Source organism: Elgaria multicarinata, chromosome 8, assembly GCF_023053635.1.
Source record: "Elgaria multicarinata webbii isolate HBS135686 ecotype San Diego chromosome 8, rElgMul1.1.pri, whole genome shotgun sequence".
In the NCBI taxonomy this organism is placed as follows: domain Eukaryota; kingdom Metazoa; phylum Chordata; class Lepidosauria; order Squamata; family Anguidae; genus Elgaria; species Elgaria multicarinata.
Window position 1 is genome coordinate 28,675,295 of NC_086178.1, and position 13,523 is coordinate 28,688,817.

At 42.2% G+C, this 13,523-nt stretch overlaps 1 protein-coding gene across 1 annotated transcript in view; it reads right to left on the reverse strand.

The window, feature by feature from the left end:
• Positions 1–2,508: 2,508 nt before the first annotated feature.
• Positions 2,509–13,523, reverse strand: part of GFM1 (G elongation factor mitochondrial 1) — a 42,801-nt gene continuing 31,786 nt past the window's right edge. The window contains exons 14-18 of the mRNA XM_063132043.1: positions 10,590–10,752; positions 6,373–6,517; positions 5,488–5,648; positions 4,067–4,120; positions 2,509–2,866 (exon numbers count right to left, since the gene is read on the reverse strand). Of these exons, the coding sequence (XP_062988113.1) occupies positions 2,735–2,866; positions 4,067–4,120; positions 5,488–5,648; positions 6,373–6,517; positions 10,590–10,752 (655 nt within the window). The 3' untranslated portion in view covers positions 2,509–2,734. The remainder of the gene's footprint in view (positions 2,867–4,066; positions 4,121–5,487; positions 5,649–6,372; positions 6,518–10,589; positions 10,753–13,523) is intronic.

The window sequence follows — 13,523 nt, forward strand, 5'->3', positions numbered from 1 at the left end:
TTTAGTTTTGGGTTTCTCTGGGTTTTGGGTTTTTTCTTTGGGAAACCTCTGGGTTTCCTTTTCATGAAGTACCACAGGAGGCTGCAACCAACATCTGGCTATTTATTTTAAGTCAGTAGCCTGAGAACTTCAGATCGTCGTTCTGAAGTTCCTGACCCTATGTACATTTGGATCTTTCCCCTATTTCTAAACTAGAGTCTAGAGTCTAAGAAGCATCATGATTTCTTTTTAATAGAAAAAATCTTACCAGAAGGTGGAAAATGTAGTTCTTCTGTGTTTACTTGCTTTTATCCAAGCCCTGTGGCATGCTGAAAGAGAGGCATTATGGAGATAGAGCTGGGGGCAGGAAACTGGTTAATTTCTAAGGAAAGAGCCCAACACTGTCCCTGTTTTTCACCACCTGAGGGCGCTGATAATGAAAGCCACCAGGAGTCCAGCTCTGCTTCTGGGAGAGAGTATTTAGGAAATTCACTTTGGAAAGACTGTCAAAGGAATCGACAGTGTTGTGACCATGTTTTCCAGTGTCATAGAGAAGCAGAGAGTGGGCAGGACTGGAGGAGCTCTGCTTCTACTTAAAGGCCCAAGAAGGAGGGACAGAAATCCCCGGAAGCAATCAGATCAATGTGAGAAAATGTTCATCTCCAGCTTGGGGTCCGGTCACAATTGCAGTACTTTAAAATTAGCCCCGTTTAATATGTTACAAATCTAGGAAAAAAATGTACTTTACCTTTTTAATAGCTACTATGGACAGCTTTGGGATATTTGTTCCAACCATTCTGTTGGCAAATTCTACTTTGGGGGGGGGGGGGCTCTAGATCATAGAATCATGGAATCGTAGAGTTGGAAGGGGCCTAAAAGGCCATTGAGTCCAACCCCTGCTCAATTCAGGAATCCACCCTAAAGCATACCTGACAGATGGTTTTCCAGATGCCTCTAGTGTGGGAAAACCCACAATCTTTACCACCCCTTTACCAAACTGGCCTGTCCCACCAGCCTGCCTTTTATGAGTCAAGTCAAACCTGTAAAAGACATTTTTTAAAGAAAGGCTGAGTGGATGCACTTGGGATTTTCCCTCCTTGGTGACTAGATGTGGGCGATAGCTATAAACCTTCGGGCTTCGCTGGATTGGTACAAAACCTTACACCCTCTCCTAATTGGAAGCTGTCTGATCTGACAACAAAACTCCACAGGACTACTCACCAATAAGCGAAAATCCCGAGTGCACCAAAAAGGGGGAGGCGGCTATAAAACCTTTGGGCTTTGCAGGATCAGGACAACACTTCACACACAGCCTATCCTAATCAGGAGGCACCCGATCTAACAAGAAAACCCTGTGCAATTACACTTGGAGGAGGGAAAATGCCAGGTGCACCAAAAAGTGGGTGACACTAATAAACCCCTGGAAGTTAGCAGGATTGGGACCAAACGTCCTACAGTCTCCCCTAGTAGGGAAGCACCTGATTCACCTTCGGAATTATGCGCAATTTCACCCAGGGGAGGAAAACTCCTGGGTGCACCAAATAGGGGGTGGCACAAATAAACCTTTGGAAAATAAGCACACCTGACCCTGGCTGCATTTCCCCTCCCAGTTCAATAATAACCAGGTAGCTGCTCCCATGCTGCTGCTGCTTGCTTTTTGTCTCTTCTTTTCTCCAGCAACAGCAGCTTCGAGATGTCATTTGTGTATACTTAGCAATCGCTTGCGTGCAAATCATTACCTCTGGGCTGAGGAACTTCCTGGAGGGTGCCTGGGGCAAACGTATCTCCCCAGAGCTATGTTACCCTGTCTTCAGCTGTCTCTGCCTTTGCAGAGGGAGCAGGGGGACCCTATTCAGCTGGTAATGCGTGCACTGTGGGCAAGCGGTAGGCTCACCTTCTTTATCCCTTTGAAGAAAGAAAAAACTAAACCTTAAAAGAGGGTGTATCGGGCGAAAACTGTAGAAGAGCTTGCGCCTTTTAAGAACTAGCAAGCTAATTGGTTTCGCTTCCTGTGAAGGCACAGAAAAGAAGGCAGATGAATCTCTCCCAGGCCCTTGTGAAGTGCCCCATCTGCAAGAGAAAGCAGCACAGAGTTGCCCTGGCATGGAAGTTGCTCTTTTTAGAAGGTGGTCACCCCTTGCACGTTGCCCCAGGGGGATCTCTTTGGCCACTCACCTTTGCAGCCTTTGTGCCCTGCAGTGTCTTTCTCTGCAAGGAACAACCGCCTTTCTCACCCTGCCCTTAATTGGTGTAGGAATAGCTACAAAAGGATGCCACCTCCCATCGCTTGCTCCCGTTCCAAAGACGACGTCTCTCTCTTTCTGAAGGCAATCTTTGCATGCACATTCTCGCTCCAACTTGTTTCTTTGGGCAGCTGTCAGTGCCCAGATCCTGTCCTCAAATGCTCTGTATTTTATCTTCCTATGTACCCTGTTTAATTCAGGCAGGCTTGTATTGCCATTCCCAGGCTTTTAAGAAGCATCTTCCAGGGGGGATGACATGGAGGAGAATGCAAAATAAATACTTAAATTAAAACCAAAGACACTTTATTAAATTAAGACAGTGATTAATTAATGGAATTTCCATGTGAACATTTCAATGGCAGTCTCTTAGTGACTTAATAAAGTCAAAATATTGATCCAAGCAGAAATTCAGCGGCCTATTCTGAATTTTGAGGTTTTTTTTAAATCAATTGAGCTTTGCAACAGTAGAAGCTTGTCAGCAGATCCTTACAATCAGCTCACATGGAAGTGAATCAGCTCTTAGCTTTGCCCTTTTTCCCAGAAAGTTGTCCCGTTGCTTCTAGATATCGATTAGTTAATTCTTCCTGTGTACTGGGTAAACAAGGGTGGTATCTACTGTATTCCATTGTGTATTCACCTTTTCCCTGGGGAGAGAGAATCGTCACATTATGGGCACTATAAATAAATACTGAAGCATTAAATTGAACTTTTACCGTTTTAAAATGGCAAAGCTTTCGTGGAACATACTGTGAAACGAACACAGTAAAGCAAACGTAGCAAGCGACCAGTGGTTCCAGGACAGGCACCTCAGCTTATATTTCCAAAAGGACAATGGTATTCATCAACATAAATACATTACCTTCCTGGAGATAAAAGGCAGCTAGCTACTTTTGAGTATTCCCTACATTTTCTTTTCATGCAACTGAAAACCTGGCTATTTATTTCAAGACAGAAGGATGACAACTTCAAACCACCATTTTTCTCCATTTCCTTTCTTTGTTTCGCTCTCTCAGTTTTTCTTCCTCTGGTGGTTCCTTTGGTCCTTTCCTCTTCCTCTCACTTCTCTGAACCCAGGGTGGAAAGAAAGTCATTCTGAACCTACTAGTACAGCCTTCCTCAACCTGGGGCGCTCCAGATGTGTTGGACTGCATCTCCCAGAATGCCCCAGCCAGCAGAGCTGGCTGGGGCATTCTGGGAGTTGTAGTCCAACACATCTGGAGCACCCCAGGTTGAGGAAGGCTGTACTAGTAGATACCTAGGTGATTTGCAGTAGACCTGCTAGCAGTTCCAATTCCTAATCTTTTCATAATAATAGCAGGATTTGTGCATGGAAGGAGTGTGAATGCAGTTCATTCTGACACTGGAAATAAATTCCTTCTCAGAATTCTTTAATTTCAATTGTATGTGTTTTGTGCTTGTCTCCAACTGGTGAAACTTGGGGTTCTAGTAAAAAAAACCAAGGGAGATCCCCACAACAAGGCTGGCCACCTCTGCTCTCGATTATTCATGAACCTCCTTTCCTTCCTTCCTTTCTTTGCCCATTTCCCTTTAGACATCTTTCTAGGTTCTTGCTTGGTTTACCCTTTCTTCTCTAGACCTTTCCGCCTGCTCTGCTGCTCTCTAAGATCCACCAATAACAGCCAGGAGCCTTTCTGCCTGGTTTGCTACATTGTTATATTAAGAAAGCTCAGCCAATCACCAGAGGCTACATTACTACCTATACAAAAATCCTTAAGGCATTACAGTAGACATGCTGTTGTATTGGTGGACACACGTCACATGATTATTTCTGTAAGGAGGATACTTTTTTTTTTAACCCTCCCTGAAATTATCCGCTCACTTACCTCTGTGCTTGACCTCAGTTCTGTAGCATATCCAAACATATTATTCAATGGCACCTGATAACAAATAGATAATTGTATTTCATATTGATTTTAATGGAAAGAAAATGCTTTAGCTTTTTGCAAAATATACACTGAATAGGTCTTCACGTATAGGTATGTTTTAAATCATCAGTACCAATAAAATGTTACTTTACCTATTGTCTCTCTCTGGCTGTTTTTAAAGAGTTAACTAAAACCTTCCAAAATGTGGACAGTGTGAAAAATTGTATATATTTACACAATATTAATTTGGATAATAGAATTCTGTAGAAGACTCCTCCAAATTTTGTACTGATAAGTATTTAAGCTAGTTAAAGCCCAATCATAGACATAAATGCTTCTTGATGCAGAAACTGGGAAGGTTTGGTGTCGTCAACTCAGCCATAAATATTGTCTAAAAATTAAGCAAGTCAAGTGATGTGAATATGAAGCCTAGTCGGCAATCCAGTTGAGCTAGAACATTTGAATTTAAACCATACGTAATACCACCGAATCAGCTTAAATTCAAGTATTTTGACATCTAGGTTGTAAACAATGGCTTGGATCCAAAGATGTAGGTGGAGGGCTACTGATTCCTTGCCCTCCAGCCTGCAATCCCCTGAAAAGCTAAGTCTGGAAAGTCCCTTTCAGGTGGAATAGGGAGCTGCAGATAGGAGGAAAAATTAATAAAATACCTTGTACTTGTATACAGTAATCTTTGAACAAGCACACTATTAAAATAGGGCTGGATCCAATGTGCGTATCTTAAATATAACAATAGAGGATTTATAACAGGCTATTGTGTTGAAATAGCCTTCTTCATATGTGCTTTCTGAAACAATGCACTACCATTTTTTTAATAGCTATACTGGACAGCTAAGCTGTGGTAATTCATATCTCCATTTAAGTTTATCCTGTATCTTACCCTTTAGTTTAAATGTGCACTTTGCAATGACATCACCCTCTTTAACACGTTAATTCCCCAAAACAGAGAGAACAGAAATTTCAATAAGAAAATCTTTCAACTCAAGCCTCTACATATGGTTAATGTTCCTTGGATCAAACTGCTTTTAAAGGGGTTGTTGACACTGCCAAATTCTATGGTGCACAGGAATGTGAGTATGCTGGTGAGCTGTGATCACAGCTCCACCACATGGATGGTCCACATGGTCATGGATCTATGCACACAATAGCATGGAGGAATTGAACAGTGTGAACAGGCTCAGAATAGGCAGGCTTAAAAAAAAAGGAAATTAATATCTTAATAGTATTTGAAAGGAGGAGGACCCCTATAGGTTCTGCTAAAATAGTAATGCTAAACAGTAATGCTAAAAAATCATGGTTAAGTTCTGTTCCATTCAATGATAAAGAAAGAATGGCTGAATACAATCAGCAGGACATACTTCAGCATAGAGAGTGAAATAGTCTTCTGCTCCATCTTGCCCTGTGATGACGCCATGGCGGCGATTTAGTCCTGCAATCACTACTCCTTGGAATTCGTTGGGTGCTACAACTTCCACAGACATAATGGGCTCAAGAATACATATTGTTGCATCATCCATAGCTGGGTCAAAAAGAAGATATGTTAGAATACCACCGTTTTTAATTTGTCCTTATTTTAATTTTTAAAATACAGTGGAATATATATATATACGCATACACACACACACACACACACACACAGAGAGAGAGAGAGAGAGAGAGAGAGAATGTCACTACCAGTAAGGCAATGGCAGCCAAAACTGACAGAAAGAGGAATGAAGAAACTTATAAGAAGAAGAAGGTGGTTATTCCAGGAATAAACAGCAGCACGAGAGAAAACATGAACACAGTTATGGATATAGAATAATGAGCTTCCTCAACAGCAGAGAGAATGAGGGTAGAGTTTTTAACTGGACTGAAGAGGTGGGCAGCTTTAAAGTTTAAGGACTAGAAGCTTAAAGTTGTGAAGAAAATGACAGTGTTCGACACAGACTGAAAGTGATAGCAGGAATTGTGCTTTTCACTCAACTATTGGGTCTGTTCAGACAACACACTAAGCATTGGTTAGGCCCCTAACCCTTTTGCAGCAAATAGTTAGTGAGTGTGTTTAAACCGTGGTTAAGTAGCCACCGTTGTTAGAAATGGTTCACACGACATGCTAAGCCGTAATGTTTAGCTCAAAGTGCTTAACCACCACGCCTTAGCATGTCATCTGAAAAGGGTCATTGTGGAGAAATGTAGGGGAAAAGCGGAAACAGAGGACCTTTGTGGATGAGGCTGAAAGCCGCCCATCTCTGAAGAGATACCTTGTTTCAGGGCTCCTTCACCAGCTCGTATAAAAGAGATTTCATTAGAGTCCACCATGTGATTAGCACCATCCTCTAAGACAAACCGCACCCCTGAAATCTTGTGACCTGTCAAAGGGCCTTTCTCACACGCATCACGAAATCCCTAAAAAAGAGATCAGTAATCTCAGTTTCAAATGGTGACGTGCTCTTTTAAAATCCAGAACCCCACTGAAAACAAGTAGACAAGAGATACGAAACAAAAAAGCATTTTGCAGTCATAATATTATTGGACCAGAAAGGTTGTGCCTGCCTTGAAAAGAAAAGGACCCCCCTGAGAGAGCAACACATTGTTATGCTATTACAAAGGAATTGTCCTGTTTTAAGTTGAACATTCATGGTTCCAAATTCTTGATGCACGTCGCAACAGCCTGCAAAGAAATATTAACATTTGGTGGGGGAATGCTCTACAATGCTCTCCAAAACAAATCAGAGCTTTCAAAAATTGCTGATGCTTACTTAGTAGATTAGATTCCTGAACACCCTGACGTGAAAAGAAATCTCACTGATTTCTATGGAAACACTTTTCAAGTTAAATGTACCTAGGGTAGTAGCCAAAAACAGCTATTTTCTGTAAGAAAAATTAACACAAAAAATATAGCACAGATACAGCAGAGAAAACAAGTTGCTCTTCTCATCATTTCTGTCAAACTGCAAGTGGTGTAGCCTCTTGCTCTCTTGGAATTTTAAAGCAAAGGGCTAAAACCAAGGCAACGGGACATTCTCTATGCATTGATGCTCACTGAGGTCATAAACATACTGGGCCTGTTCAAGCAACATGCTAGCCCATGGTTAGCTACTAGCCCTTTTGCAGCAAATGGTTAGCGAGCAGGTTTAACCCGTAGTTATGTACCCACCATGGTTAGGAATGGTTCATATGACATGCTAAGCCATGTTTAGCTCAAAATGCTTAACCACTGTGGCTTAGTGTATCATCTGAATAGGATCACTGCTTTGCAGGAGAACTCTAGTTATCCTAACAGCAGGAACTTCCTATTTTAGTCAAAATCTTAGTTGACTGCTTGCTATAGCCAAAGTATACGGTTCTTTACTATAACAAAGTATAGGGTTCTTTACTATAGCAATCCAACACAAGCTAATGCAAATGTAACACTACCTCCTTTTTTGGTTTCCAACCAGGTTGTGTTGGATTGGTGTAACTTGGACAGTTTGTTACAACTCTATCAACTTCTTCCCAGCCATTGAAGAAACCTGTCTTAAGTTATTTTTCAACTACAGCACCTTGAAACACCTGAAGCATAATATACACACTTGGGACCGAAAGGGCATGATGTCCTTTGTGCAAGCATGCATGTGGATATTGCTGATCTCCCCTTCTGATGATTGCCCCCCTTGCAACTCAGTGAAGTGAGGCCCTGCCCTTTAAGCATGGAGAACTCAGCAAAGCCTGCTCATGTGTGCAAGGAAGACTACATGATGCCCTTTGAATCTCGGCCAAGTGGTCTAAGGTATTTATGCTGAAGTAACATTAATATAAACCTTTTGATTGGGCATGCAGAACTAGACAGTTTTGCAATAAAGTGCTGAAATTGCAGCAAAGTAACCAGCTTGGTCTGAATGCTACCTGAAGGAACAAGGAGCTGCTACTGTGGACATAATCTATCCAGGTTCATAATACTGGTTCACTGCAAACCATCATTTTAAAATCAGGAGCCAGCCTTGAGGGCACACACACACACTGCTTGTGTCTTGTCTGTGCAAAGCAAATTCCTGCTGCCTTCCAATATTTATTTATTTATTTTTATTTATTTAGAATATTTATATACCGCTCCCCACTGAAAAATTTCGGAGCGGTGTACAAGGTAAAATGAAAATAAAAACAGAATAAAACAGTTAAAACAAAATTTAAAAAGAAGCAAAAAACAACAACACAGAAATCCAAGGCTGCATGTTAAAGAAAGGCTTCTTGGAATAAAGATGTTTTCAGGAGGCGCCGAAAGGAGTACAAGGTTGGCGCCTGCCTGACCTCCAGAGGCAGGGAGTTCCACAGGAGGGGCGCCACCACGCTGAAGGCTCTTCCCCTGGTGGATTCCAATCGGAGGATGGATCTAGGTGGAACCACCAGGAGCAGGCCTTCGGATGACCTCAGTGACTGGGCAGGTTGGTAAGGGAGAAGGCGCTCTCTCAGGTATCCTGGTCCCAAGTTGTTTAGGGCTTTGTACACAAGTACAAGAACCTTAAACCTGGCCCGGTAGCGAATAGGCAGCTATAGCAGAGTTGTCAATGGTTTAACATCCTAGACAGGGCTTTCCCCAAAGGGGTGCACACCTTTGGTTTGCCCCTTCGGGATGCTATGAGGGAAAGGGTGCCCCTCACGTTCTCCTTTTGGGGGGTTGCTTGTTATCTCTCTGGCTGCTTGTTTAGTTTAACACCTGTTGTGTGAGGAGAGTCTTCTGATGATAGTATCTATCTCCAGCAATTGCCCACACTGGGTGAGTGACAAAGGTTAGGGGTTTTGTGTGTTAGGACTGCTTCCTCTGCGCAGGGCCAGAGCCTGTTGTGACTAGAAGTGGGTTTCCCTGCGGGTGAGAGACAGAGGGGAGAAGTGTTTGTAAAACTCCAGGTGAGACGGTGTGCGTAGGAACTAGCAGAAGTAGTTCTGAACAGCTGGGGAGTGATTTATTCTTATGTTGCTGGAGGCAAGCCTGATGTCCTTTATGTGACAGTGGCTGGTTATTACCACTAACTATTATCTGTTCCAGATGGCGCTGCACTCCCTTGGAAAGATCAGGTCCATAGTTTGGGGGTACTCCTAGATCCATTACTGTTGCTGGAAGCCCAAGCGGCCATGGCAGCTCAGAGCTTTGGCTGGTTTGCCAACTACGGCCTCTCCTGGACAGGAATCATTTGACCACAGTGCTTCAGGCACTAGTAACCTTAAGACTGGATTACTGCAATGTGCTCCATGTGGGGATGACTTTAAGGCTGCTCCAGAAGCTGGAGCTAGTGCAAAACGCAGCAGCTCGGCTATTGCCGGGAGCTGCCCCCCTTTTGGCATGCGCTTCATTTGCTGAGGAAACTGCACTGGCTGCCTATTTGCTACCAGGCCAAGTTTTGGTACTAGTGTACACAGCCCTAAACAAGTTGGGATCAGGATACCTGAGAGAGTGGCTTCTCCCTTACAATCGGCCCGGTCACTGAGGTCATCGGAGAGCATGCTCCTGGTGGTTCTTCATGGACCTAGGGCCTGACTGGCGTCCACCTGGAGAAGAGCCTTCAGTGTGGTGTCCCCCTTCCTTTGAAACTCCCTGTCCCTGGAGATCAGCCAGGCACCAACACTGTATTGCTTCTGGCAATTCCTGAAAACAGCTTTATTCCAGGAAGCATTCCTTAACTGACTAGCCACATTTTTTATTGTTTTTTAAAACAGTAATAATTTTAATATAGTGTTTTAATCTTTTTATCTTTATACTATTTTATCTTATATGTTCACTGTTCCAGAATCTGCTTTACATATGATAGATAAATGCTGCAATTAATTAAATCATAGATACGCTGTTAACCATGGTAGCTTGTAACCATAACTTGTTAGCCCACTTTGAACCCTGCTCCCAAACTCTGGTTTATAGATGTCATAATTAATGCCTGTGCATGTATAAAATGAAACCAATTCAAAGGGAGTACAATCGTTTTTTTAACAGAGAAATCTTAATCGAAGGTAGAAAATCAAACAATTTGGGGGGGGTTCATTTGATCTTATCAGTGCACTGCTTCATGCACCACTGGAGAGGGGTTTGTGTGTTTAATTTTCAAAGAAAAGAATCCACTGCTGTGCCTGTTTCATCCCATGAGGTCACTTTCATAAGAACAAGTCAATATGGGAAGACAGCAGGGACTTCTTACTTTGTGGTGACTTGGAAAGACACCAGAAGTCCAACTCTGCCTACTTCCTACTTCAAGTAGATGGAACAGAGCATTTAGAAAATTCAGTTTGGAAAGGGCCTGACAGTATTTTAATAATATTTTCTAGTCTCACACAGAAATCAGGTGCAAGGACTGAAAAAGTGGTCTTAAATTTCCCAAGAAAGAGGTCTCAGCTTGAGAAGATGTCCACCTCCCACTTCGTAGGTGCTGCCATAATTGCATTACCTTAAGATGCAGACAAGACCTACATACCCAGTTTGATACATTATAAAACCTGGAAATATATACATCACCTTTTCAATAGCTGGCACAAACTGCTTTGGAATATTTGTTCCAACCGTTCTGTCAGAAAATTCCACTCTGGTGTTGTTCTCGGGTTCCAGAGGCTCTAGAAATCCCACCACTTTACCGAACTGGCCTGCCCCACCAGACTGCCTTTTATGAGTAAAGTTAAACCTGCCAAAGACACAAACAAACAATGTTGGTCTGCAATAAATGCATTGTCCCTTCAGTTTGAGGAGCACCATATGGGAGTGGATTGAGGCTGGCACTACTGTTCTTCTGTTGCCTTTAGGTTTACAGGTAAGGACGCATCCTTCTCGCCTGACTGCAATTTCACACATGCATACAGCTCAGGGTTTCCTCCATCCCAACAAAATAATTTCTTGTAGAGGATTGTGTGAAGGAACCACAACCTGACCTAGGCTCTACAAGGAGACAACCAGCAACCATTTCCATGAACAGCGTAGTCTTTTTTGAATTGTCTGCATTCATGGAACTAGCTGCTGAGGGTCTTGGGTTCAACTGAGGTTTTCTCATGTGATACCTTGTGCCAGATTGGTTTGCATGGAGAATAACTGGCCAACCTACATGCTTGACTCTACACCTAGAAGTAGAGAAGCTCCACATTGCCATAGTGATGTAGCCTATCAAAACCAATCCCCCTGCACTCTGATTTGCTGAATGGAGCTGCATCCGAACTGGCCAGCATGCCTTAGAAATAACTTCCCAAGGCAGCTTAACGAACAGTCTCAAAATTCCACTGCATTTTAGAACATATGCTCAGGAGGAATGCCAGCCCAGGACATTTTGCTGCTAGAAGTGACGGCCAAAGTTTAAGAGAGCCCCTTTTGACCTATCCTGGACATCTATTAAGGACAGGGAAATGCTGAGGCTAACTTTTTGGAAAAGGATATACCTAGGTGATGGTATAGCTTTCCGCTTTACCACAAACATTTACCGGTGAGTACAAGCCTGTTTCTGTTGGTTGTTGCAAATAAGATTTACCTTTTTAAGTGGGCACTTTTTCTAGGGCTGTCAAATGGCTAAGGCTTAGTGAATTAGTCCTACGAGTATTAATTTATTTTAATTTTTGCAGAATTGGCCCTGAAGAAAACAATAGCTGTGTGTGGGAAAGGGTTTTGTTTTAGAGAAGGCATGCAGATACTGCAGCAGGCGCCATTCCCTCCCCCCCCGTGTGAGAGAAGATGTGGAGCACAGCTGAAGGGGTGTTGCTGGAGCATTTCCATCTAGTCACATTGGCAAGGATCCGCTGCACCTAAAAGCGATGGTGCTTGGTTATCAGGACCAGCTTCCACTGTACACTGACATGGTGGTCACAATGCTGCATTTAATCTTATATTCTTAAGACTACTGCTGTATAGTTTTCCAGTTGTTTTATTTTGTGAGCCACCTGGAGAACTTTTTGTTATGGGGTGACATATAAGTAACACCAATATATGACTAAAGTACTAGACCATAGTTCCTTTGTTTGCTTTTTTTTAACATCAAATTTTTATTTTTATTTTTTAAAAAAAGTTAACAAAATAAGGGCAACAAAAAGAACAAAGTTATAATAAATCAATGTCACTAAAAACAAAGGAATTCACTAAATGTAAATCATAATCTATAACTGATATGCTTATGGAACATCTAAAGTAAAACAGCCTAATGGCCTCTTGGTTATTTTGGACACCATGGTCATTTCTACTTACAGTAGTAACAATGACATCTGCTTTCAGGAAACAATCCAGTATAATGTCAAACATGACAGAGGCCAGATCTACACCAAGCAGGATATGACACTTTGAAAACGTTTTGAAAACTGTATAGGGAGTGTGTCCTGGGCCCCAACAGTTGTCACTACTGTTATAAACCATTTTAAAGCAGTAGTGAGGATCCTGCCAGAGAAAACATTGCTAGGTGTAAATCTGAAATGTTCCCAAGATGATGATGATGATGATGAAGATGACGACAACAACTAATTTAAAGAGAGAAGCTATATAGAAAATGCATCTCCTATTTCCTCCCACCATAAGAGACAAATTTGATCTGATGCTCTTTGTGTATTTCCAAATAATAAAGACAGATTTCAGAGTGGGAAAATATTTTTAATTATGGAGGAGCAAAAACAAAGTCTAGTGGCTGGCTTTTTAAAGACACTACAGTCAATTATTGGTATCTAAACACAACACCAGACTTATTATGTGTGCGCACATGTGGGAATCCTCCATACTACACTTTATTTGTACTTATGCTTGAAAAAGGGTTTTCTGCTACAGCTAGCTTTACAAATGTACTTATTACAAGTTAGTGGCCCTAGACTGAGCAGAGGATTAGAGTAGAACGCCTACAAAACTCCCTCCAATTCTGGTGGGGTTTTTTTTATAATAAAGACCTAGATTTTATGAGAAGAATATCATCATCATCATCATCATCTGGCCACAAATATACCACAGTCAGAGAGAAACTGAAGGTGGGATTCTCTATGAAGGAAGAAGGGGCTAGCTATGTCCCCCCACCCCACCCTTTAATAATCCTCCTTAATTTTCACAATTTAAACCTTACTCCAGGCTGCACAGAACACTGTGGATATGTAGCCCTTACTTCACAACATTAGAGCTGCAGATTTTCCAGAAAGGAAACAACTCAGAGGCACCAAGTGGCATGTTCCTTAAGACATCTGATAAAGCAGGTTGCTCCGGACAAAAGTTTTTGCCAAAATAAATCAGGTGCAGTCCGATGCTAAACACATAAGGAAGAAAGTTCCATTGATTTTTGTGAGGCTTGCTGCTTCCTGGAAAGTGTGTGGCTTTATTAAGAAAACTTACCAACTGATTTCAGCTCCAAACAAACATACTTAGGACTTGATTGCTGCCCTCCCGATAGTTTGGACTACAATTCCCAGCATTCCTGACTGGCTGGGGCTAATGGGAGCTGAAGTCCAA